At 48.3% G+C, this 10089-nt stretch overlaps 1 protein-coding gene across 1 annotated transcript in view; it reads right to left on the minus strand.

Moving 5' to 3' along the window:
• The window catches only part of LOC149306174 (protein kinase C beta type), a 120840-nt gene extending 119181 nt beyond the window's left edge, over positions 1-1659 (minus strand). Inside the window, exons 1-2 of the mRNA XM_089540845.1 lie at positions 1639-1659; positions 372-829 (exon numbers count right to left, since the gene is read on the minus strand). Of these exons, the coding sequence (XP_089396971.1) occupies positions 372-829; positions 1639-1659 (479 nt within the window). The remainder of the gene's footprint in view (positions 1-371; positions 830-1638) is intronic.
• Positions 1660-10089: the final 8430 nt, after the last annotated feature.

The following is a 10089-nucleotide window of genomic DNA, read 5'->3' on the forward strand; positions in this document are numbered from 1 at the left end:
ACCCTTCTTCCAATTCCTTTCCAAGGGCCTTCTTAAAAGGGGCCAGCTGTGGGCGAAGGAAAGGAAGGGCAACCCCCCCCCCATGACACACAGGGAAAGGCATGGGCCAGAAAGGGCCACTCGATGCCAGTCTGTGGTGGGTCTTGTGGGGGGAGCAGTTCTCGGGGATGGAAAGAGAAGGGGGTCTTCTCCTACCCCCCCCCCAGACACACTGCTGGGACCCCTGAAAGAGCAAGGCCAGCCTCCAACAGGGGTCCAAAGGGGGTCCCTGGATGGGGGGCAAGCAAAGGGGGTCCCTTGGGGTTTTAAAGGGAGGGAGAGAGCGAGAGGCAGAGTGGGGGTCCTGGGGGGGCTCTGTGTCTCCTTCTCACCAGATGAAGTCGGTGCAGTGGCTGCAGAAGGTGGGCTGCTTGAAGAAGCGGGCGGTGAACTTGTGGTCCTTGACCTCGTGGACGTTCTTCTGGCGGAGGGCGCCTTTGCGGGCGAAGCGCACCAGCCCTTCCTCGGCCCCCTCCGCCCCCAAAGGCAGCCCCGGAGGAGCCACCGCCGCCGCCGAGGAGGAAGAGGACGAGGAGCAGGACGAGGAGGAGGACGAGGAGGAGCCCGGGGCAGCGGCAGCAGGAGGCGGAGGGGGAGGGGGAGCAGGAGGGGGCTCCTGGGCAGAGGCTGGGGCGGCCATGCTGCTGCTCAGCATCCCTCCTCCCGCAGCCGCCCTGGAAGGAGAGCAGGGAGAATGCCTGCCTGCCTCGCTCTCTTCCTGGGCGCAGGAGCCGCTCCGCCCGATGCTGCGGCGGATGCGGCGGATGCGACTCCCCGCCTCTGAGCGCAGCTGGGAAGCAGCAGCACCAGCAGCAGCACCAGCAGCAGCAGCCTCCCTCCCTCCTGGCCACGCCCCTCATCTGCATCCCCGACACGCCCCCTGCCCAATACAGGCCACGCCCACCGGCCTCTCTGCTAGCTCCATAGCCCCGCCCTCCCGCTCAGGCTGACCGGGCACGTCCTCCTTTCCCAGGACCTGTCCTACATCCCAGCCTTCTAGATCCTCCACTTAATGTGACAGGCATGTCCTCCTTTCCCAGGGCCTGTCCTACATCCCAGCCTTCTAGATCCTCCACTTAATGTGACAGGCATGTCCTCCTTTCCCAGGGCCTGTCCTACATCCCAGCCTCCTGTCCAGGAGGAAGCCCACAAGGTCCTCCACTCAATGTGACAGGCACGTCCTCCTTTCCCAGGGCCTATCCTACATCCCAGCCTTCTAGATCCTCCATTCACTGTGACAGGCATGTCCTGCTTTTCCAGGACCTGTCCTACATCCAAACCCTCTGTCCAGGAGGAACTCCAAAATGCTCTCCATTTTGAGCATGGCCAAGTAACATGAATTGGCATTGATAGGAGTGCTTTCAGCTTCAGTTGGGTCACGTCCTCCATTGTTTACTTACGACAAGCCGCCTGGTTTGAGCGCTGGACTACATACTCAAGAGACCAGGGTTCCAATCCCTGCCCAGCCATGGAAACCCATTGGGTGACCTTGGGCAAACTTCAGGGTCGGTGGGGCACCGAATCCATGCCAGGCTTTCTTTCATCAGTGGAAGGAGTCCTCCATGGTCCTGAACACTGTCCTTGGAATGGGTTCGTTACCTTGGAGAGCTCCTTGGACATCTATGGGGAAACTCTGGGGATCAAATCCTGAAAGCAACCAGCCTCCCATGTATTTGGCCCATGGCTGCTCCTGCCCTCTGAGCAGCGTCTTTAGTCCCAGATATCCAGGCTGCTTGCTAGGAAAAAGAAATGCAGATGTTTCCGCAGATGGAGCTGTTCTGTCTTGCTGGCCAGTGGAACAGAAGAACATTCTCTTTTATTTCATTGCGTAGCTGGGCATCCTTTTTCATCATCAAGACATTGCAAAAGCAAAAGCATCACCCCAGGTTTCCAAACTGGAGAGGTGGGGACCCAAGAAGTTGTTCTTTAGAAAGAAGTATGGTTGGTCTGGTGTAAGGGTTTGAGTGTTGGGACCCTGAAGGCCAGGGTTCGAATCCCCTCTTAGCCATGGAAGCCCACTGGATGCCCTTGGGCAACTCAGCCTTTCCTCTCAGCCTCAAGGGAAGGCAAATCTTGCCCAGGAAACCCCAAGATAGGCTCACCTGAGGGTGGCCATGAGTAGGGAATGGCTCCAAAGGCACCCAGCAACTGACCTGCCGTGCCTGAAAGCAAATGCTTAGCTAAAAGAAAACCCAGGGAAGGCATTGATCCTATTATCAGAGAAATGCATCCTCATAACATGCAAGAACATCTTGACAGCTCGACTCAACTGAGTGGGAGGGAGATGCAATTTCATCCTCCAAGATCTTCTCTCCTTCCCGCCCTACAACTGGTTTACAACACAAATAAAATGCAACTGGGAGGAGAAAATAGGAAAATGGAGGGATGGCAAAAAGCACAAACCCTCTTTGCTGCCCCACCAAAGCATTAGGTACTTGAAATGATTGTTTTTCTTTGCAAAGCTAGTTGTTGTTTTTTCCTTCTTCTTTTAAGCAACCCCCCCCCCCCAGATGAAAATGAGGCCTTGGCATGGCTCTCTTCAGACCAACCGAATTAGAAAGGGTCTGGCAAAACATTTGGAGAAGGAAAAGGAGACCCTAAATGTCTTTGGCTTCCTCCAAAAGCAGAGCTCAGAGCTCAGAAAATATTCTTTGCAGAGAGGCTGAGACTTCCAGAACTCTTGTGCAACATGGGTCCAAAACACACTGCAGAAATAACCCACTTTGAGACCACTTTAACTGCCCTGGCTCAATGCAAAAGGATTCTGGGAATTGTAGTTTCATGAGATATTTAGCCTTCTCTGTCAGAAGACTTTGGTGACGCAGCAAACTACAATTTGTTTTTATCTCTGTGCCGCTCCCCGTTTGATGGCATTTTGTAAATCATGGTAGGTGTGTGTGTCAAACATCCTCCATTGGAGTTGCACTGCATAATGTAAACCTCTGCATGCACAGTTATGTGTTGCCTACATGTGCACAACTGAATGTGCAATGAAGTGTACAGCTGCCTTTTTCTGCCTCTGAGTCTGAGAGAATGTGATGTGCCCAAGGTAAGCCCAGTGCACTTAATGGTCAAGCTGGGATTCGAACCCTGCTCTCCAAAATCATACTCCAAGGCTCAAACCACAACTGCATTGTAGCAGATATTTTAAAAGGTCCATCATTAATCCTGAAGTCACAGACCCTTTGTAGGCCTATTCCACCTCCTTGAGGTTGAATGCCTTCAGGTCTTTGGCAAATTGGCAAGGAAGGATTGCTATTCGGCATCCATAGAATCACAGAATCAGAGTTGGAAGAGATCCAATCCAAGTCCTTTTTGCCATGCAGGAACTCCCAATCAAAGCACCCGTGACAGATGGTCATCCAGCCTCTGTTTAAAGGCCGGCACAGGAGACTCCACCAAAATCCAAGACAGTATCTTCCATTGTCAAACAGCCCTTACTCTTAGGAAGTTCTTCCTAATGTTTTAGATGGAATCTCTTTTCCTGGAGCTTGCATCCATTGCTCCACTGTCTCCCATTCTCTGGAGCAGCAGGAAACAAGCTTCCCTGTCCCTTCAGATATTTAAACATATCACCTCTTGACCTTCTCTTCTCCAGGCTCAATATCACCAGCATTTTCCTGAGTCTTTCTTCCCTATGGAAGGGGAGTTTCTGGGGGTTTCTGGGGGTTTCTGGGGGGTTTCTGGGGGTTTCCAGGCCCACACCGGCTGCCCTCGCTGATTAAGAAAAGGGCATTTCTGGAGGCTGATAATGGCACCATTTCACTGCTTGGGGAAATGGCAGCTCCCCATTTCCTCTTCCTTTGGTAGAGATAACCCTTGACAGCCAAAGGAATGAGTGGAAAAAAATCCAGCCTCTTCCACACTCCTGGAGCCCTTGTTTTGGAATTAGGCTGGGAAGCAGGACTGTAATGGACACAGGGCTGAAAACGGCGGGTCTGTGTTAAGGGTGGAAGTCAGTAGGAAACCAATAGTAAATGCTTGACTAAAGTTGTGGGTGGCCAGACCAGGCCATCCTCAACTGACCCAGTATTGCAGCCCGAGAAACGTCTGGTTCTCAGGAGAATCCTTGCCAGGTGCCCCCATCTATTTTTTGGCGATCTACCTTTCTCCAGAGAGTCATGTATTGGCTGTATTCTGAGACAGAAAGCCTAGCAAGATGGATCAATAGTTTCATTTGAGATGACAAATCCTTTATTCCCATTATCTCACCCAAGGCTCCTTGCCTGTTTTGCTTTCCTTGACCTGAATGGAGAGGTGAGTAATAGAAAGGGGCTAATCCAGCCTTGACCACACTTGGAGGGTCCAGAAGATCTCCAGATGTGCTCCAGATGTCCAGAAATACATTAGAAGGAAAAATGCCAATGTTGGCTGGCATCTTCTGTGCCAGGAGAATCTCGCCCGGCTTTGACTCTGAATTGAAATGGAGCTCTCTAAAGGGTTAGTGTTCAACACCTTTCCATGAACCATGGCATGAAATGTTTATTTCAGCAAGCGTTCAGTGGATGGATTTTACTTGTGTTTGTTCTGCAAACGCTTTTTACTACTTTTAACTACGTGTTTTTAACATACATTTTAATATTCATAACGTTTAATTATTTTTAACCTTTGTACTTCTGCCTTTTTAAATTATTGTAACCCGCCTTGAATCCCATTGTGGGAGAAAGGCGGGATATAAATCTTTGAAAGAAATAAGTAAAAATAAAATTAATTAATTAAAGTATGTGGCTGTTCCACTGGGGTTTGAGCATTGGACTCTGACTCTTGAGACCTTGGGCAAGAAGTCACACTCTCTCAGCCTCAGGAAGGCAATGGCAAACTCCTCTGAACAACTCTGGCCAAGAAAACTCCAAGATAAGGTCTCCTTAGGTTGCCATAAGTCAGGAATGACCTGAAGGCACACACCAGCAACAGCAGCAGCAACAACAACAAATCTTCATGTCAATGAAATTAGTTAATTGCAAGTATGTGGCTGACCTTCCTAAGGCTGTCAACTGACTGGAAAAACACCATCCTTTCCTGCTCCTATGCCTTGATGTGCAGACATCACCAACAGATGAAGCTGTTGATCAGGAGACACGCTGTAGAGATAATGCAGTTCAACATCACTTTAAGAGCTGTCGCTACATCCTATGGGATCCTAGGTTGTGCATTTGGTTGCAATGAAATCCAACTGAAACCAAATCAAATGTCATTTCCACCAAGCCTGTAGCCATTACAGTTTTACAAGTAGGGTTGTGATTGGCAGAAATGATGCAGTTTGACACCACTTTAAGTGTAAACGCTCAGTCCTATGAGATCCTAGGATTGGTCATTTTGCAAGGTCTTTCATCTTTCTGCCCTTGAGTGCTGGGGCCTCTCCAAACTACCAGTCCCAGGTTTCTGTAGGATGGAGCCATAGATGATGTTAAAGCAGTGCCAAACTGCATTATTTCTGCATTGCAAATACACCTTTGGTCATCACCTGGAGTAACTCTGTCCCTTTCTTTGCATTTGGAAACTGTCTTCTCTGTCCTCTCTGAGGATCTCGGTGCCACTTGCACAGATGCCTGGTGAATTCCTCTCTGCGGGAGTTTGTTTCTAATTAAATCTTCCTGCTGCTTTCTTTTTTCCTTCCCCAAAAGCAGTGAAAAAATCTTGTGCCTGACCCATTTCTGTTGCAAAGGCGGCAAACGACAAAGCCTGCGCATGCATCTCTCTCCCTTTGTGTGTTTGTGGTTGTCAGAAAAGAACAGCCTCAAAATGAAACACATCCATTTAATAAACACCACGCGCAACATTTGTCAGCAAAGGCCTACTTTATAAAGATTTTGGGATCGGTAATTAAGTTTAGGAGATCATTCTTATATGGCCTTCTCTTTCTAGGAAACTGAGGCAGAATCCTGTCGGCATCTTAGGCATGCCTAAGTTCCCATTTGTTGTTGTTGTTGTTGTGTGTCTTCAAGTTGTTTCCAACTTATGGAAACACTATTATGGGGTTTTCTTGGCAAGATTTGTTCAGAGAAGGGTTGGCATTGCCTTCCTCTGAGGCTGAGAAAGTGTGACTTGCCCAAAGTGGGTTTTATGGTTGAACAGGGAATCCAACCCTGGTCTCCAGGATCATAATATAACACAAAAGTCACTTTTTTCCAATGAACAACATCCACTTGCTGTTGTTGTTATTATTTCACTTAAAACACATTAATTAAAGCATGCAACAGTTTAAAAAGACAAATAAGACATATATCATTTAAAACTACACTTGATCTTAGCCAAAAGGCCAATAAGCGATAATCCGAATTGAATTTTAAATCCTTTATATGCAAGATTTCTATGCTGTTTATTTTATGGGGTACTTTTATAATGCTGCTCTTACATGTTGTGTTGTATTTTAACATTCTGTATGCAAATCGCCTTTGGTCTAAACATTAATAAACAACTGACATTTAAAACAGTCTGCATTTAAAACTCAGCACCTAAATTCACAGTTTAAAAACTGTCGGGACAAGTCTTCTGGAAGAGACGGGTCATTTGCCACCATTGTGCACGCTGATGTGTTTGCACAGGGATGCGTGCTGAGATGTGAGTTCACAAGGCCTGCCCTTGCACAGACATTTGCAAATGCATTTCACGGTGCATCTTTGTCCTTCCGTCGCAAAGCACAGTCCGTTGTACAGCTCCACAAGCGGAGGCTTGCACTCCACAGTCCCAATGTAAAATGTAAAAAGGAAAAATCTGTTGTTGGGACAAACATTGTTGGGCTTGGAGGGCAGCAACAAATCAGTTTGCATGTGCCATAAGAAACTGACACACATCCGAAAGAGCACAGTGTTGCTGTGCAAAAACAAGCGCATCTCAGTTCTCTGGATGATGGGTGCGTTGGGCCAATTAGTGTAATCATTTGACATGTAATCACTGTTTGATGAGGGTGCCTCTGCTGACAGGCATCACAGTCATAATACCCACCATGACTGACTTCTGTCATCCAGTTTGTGCAACACACACACACACACACACACACACACACACACACGATCCACACTTGCTTTGCTCCACGGTGCCATTGCAACAGGGCCTTGGGGCACACTTCACAGTCCCTGACCCACAAACTGGAGCTGGGGGGGGGGGGGGTCACACATTTTGAAAGTAGTGAAAGAAACCCTAAGCCAGTTCGGGTGGTGGACTATGACTCCGGAGACCAGAGTTTGGATCCCTGCTCAGCCATGGCAAACCCACTGGGTGACTTTGGGCGAGTCACACTCTCTCAGAGCATTCCAATGGCAAACCAATTTTGCCAAGAAAAAAACATAACAGAGTCACCTCAAGGTTGCCATATGTCGGAAATGAATCAAAGGCACACAACAATAACAAAGGACCAAAACACACTGCAGAAATGATCCTGTTTGAGACCGCTTTAAGTGCCCTGGCTCAGTGCTAGAGAATCCTGGGGACTGTAGTTTATTGTGGCGCCAGAACTCTCTTTACAGAGAAGGCTAAATGTCTCACAAAATGACAGTTCCTAGAATTCCCTAGCATTGAGGATAGTTAAAGCAGTCTCAAACTGGATTATTTCTGCAGTGTGTTTGGACCAAAGTCTAAAATGAAGTCACTGCCCTATTATTCTGAGAAAAGACTGTGAGCTGCCCAAAGTTATCCAGTAGGTTTCAATGGCTGAGCAGCCATTCGAATCTTGGCTGGGTGGGGATTTGAAGCCAAGTCCCAGGTCCCAAGCCACTATACCACCCTGGCTTCTATTGGGGGCACACTGGATCAGTTCTTCCAGCCTCCAGTCCCCAACAGAGGCTCCTCCAAAACCCTTCATTGAGGATGCCACCTGCTCTCTGTGTGGCTCTTCCGACCTCTTCCTTTCACCATTGCAAGCCCTGCCAAGTGCCAAGAATCCCCCACTGGGCTGGCATTTCCAAACATTATAATAAACGCTGACTTTATCATATTAATGACATCAGCATTTCCATAGCAACAGGAGTCCTTCATAAAAGGGTGAGGGTGGCAGAAAGAGGGAGGCAGAGGGGGAAACACAGGAAAAGACTAATAATAGGGCAGGGACCCAAGCAAAGCCTTGGCACCGAGGGAAGCGCCTTTGACGCAGCCGTTTGGCACCGCTTTGCACTTCTCTTCTCTTCTGCTGATGGGGCCCAGCATCCCTTCAAGGGCCATGGGCCCCTAAATCACACCAATTCTATTCAGACTATCCCTGGACATCAGTCCAGTCCCACTTTTGCTGGCTAAATGGGTGCATGCCCCCAGCAATCATAGAATCATAGAATCATAGAGCTGGAAGAGACCACAAAGGCCATCCAGTCCAACCCCCTGCCATGCAGGAAATCCAGATCAAAACATCCCCGACAGATGGCCATCCAGCCTCTGTTCGAAGACCTCCAAGGAGGGAGAATCCACTACACTCCGAGGGAGTGTGTTCCACTGTCGAACAGCCCTTACTGTCAGGAAGTTCCTCCTAATTTGAGGTGGAATCTCTTTTCCTGCAGCTTGCATCCATTGCTCCGAGTCCTAGTCTCTGGAGCAGCAGAAAACAAGCTTGCTCCCTCCTGAATTTGACATCCCTTCAAATATTTAAACAGGGCTATCATATCACCTCTTAACCTTTGGCAAAGCCAAAGGAAGATGGGTTGCAAGAATAAACTGTTTGCAGAAGCAAAATGCACAAATATGACCCATGTACAGCTCTGGGAAATGTACATGAAGCTTAGGGTCAGAGCAAAATTGACTCCCCAAATCCCTTCTCATCTCTTTCTCCAGCCTCAAAACTGCCATGTTAATACACAAAGATATCTAGCAAGTACCAGAACGGTGCAATGATTTGAGCATAGGGAGACTAGGACTCTGGAGATCAGGGTTTGATTCTCCGCTTGGCCATGGAAACCTGGACAATTCACAGCCTCTCAGCCCCAGAAAACCTTGTGATCCTATAAATGTTGGAGGGAGATTTGGAACGGGGAGCATGCAGGCTGGGAACCAGATAGGAGATGGGATAAACTGCCCAAAAGCACTTTTAGAAGGTGTTAAGCAGTGTTATAATATGATCCCACTGACCCAATTGTTGAAGAGTAAGTCAACCATCGGCTAACCTTGGGCAAGTCACACTCTCTAAACTTTGCAAATGAACAAACCTTGCCAAGAAAAACCCATGATAGGTTCGCCTCAGAGTCTCCATAAAGGCTTGAAGGCACATAGCAACAACAATCTAACAAGTACACGAATACAAATACAAATGAACCCTGCTAGGCAGCTGGTCTGGATGCTAACAAGGACTGCAGAACCCATCTTCCCAGTGGCAAATGCACAATGCAGACTGCCCCAAGAGGAGAGACATGTATTCTGTGGCAGATGCGCAGGTGCTAGAGACAACTGACTATTAGGCCAACATCCACCCCTCTAATGGCCTTTCCTAATGGGCAGCTACCGTCCGGCCATAAATCACCCGCAGGTGAGGCTGGCACTCTCTGAGCAAAAGCAGAGGCTGCCCCATTCATCAATTAGGGCCATTGGCAGCTCCTAGATCACTTGCAGAGAAACACAGGCTCACAGTGGCTCCTTTTGCTGCCAGGGCTGGGAGAAGAAAATGTACACAAACAAACACAACCAGGGAAGGCACTTCCACCTCTGTTGTCCCATTCCTTCCCTCCACACTTTGCGTAGTCTTTCAGGGTGCCTGTGTTGTTTGTCTTCAAGTTGTTTCCAGATTATGGCAACCTTAAGGAGACCCTATTGTGGGGTTTTCTTGGAAAGGTTTGTTCAGAGGAGCTTTGCCATGGCCTTCCGCTGAGGCAGGGAGAATGGGAATCGAATCCAGAGCCATAGTCCAACACTTATACCACTAAACTAGTTTTTTTTAGCCCTTTAAGAAAAAACTAATCTGTTGGGGGATTTGGGATAGGACAGAGAAGGGAAAGTGCTGCTTGCAAGCAGTGTGCAAGCTCTTGTGCAAGTCTTATTTTCATTTTTCAGTGTGCAAGCTCTTATTTTCCAAACCTCTGAAGTCCCCCTGGGAATACCAATAAAACCCACAGCCCAACGCAGGCAGGCATTTGG

This window comes from Sceloporus occidentalis, unplaced genomic scaffold (genome assembly GCF_023333645.1).
Source record: "Sceloporus occidentalis isolate IW3139 unplaced genomic scaffold, rSceOcc1.0.p SCAF_10, whole genome shotgun sequence".
NCBI classification, from domain to species: Eukaryota; Metazoa; Chordata; class Lepidosauria; order Squamata; family Phrynosomatidae; genus Sceloporus; species Sceloporus occidentalis.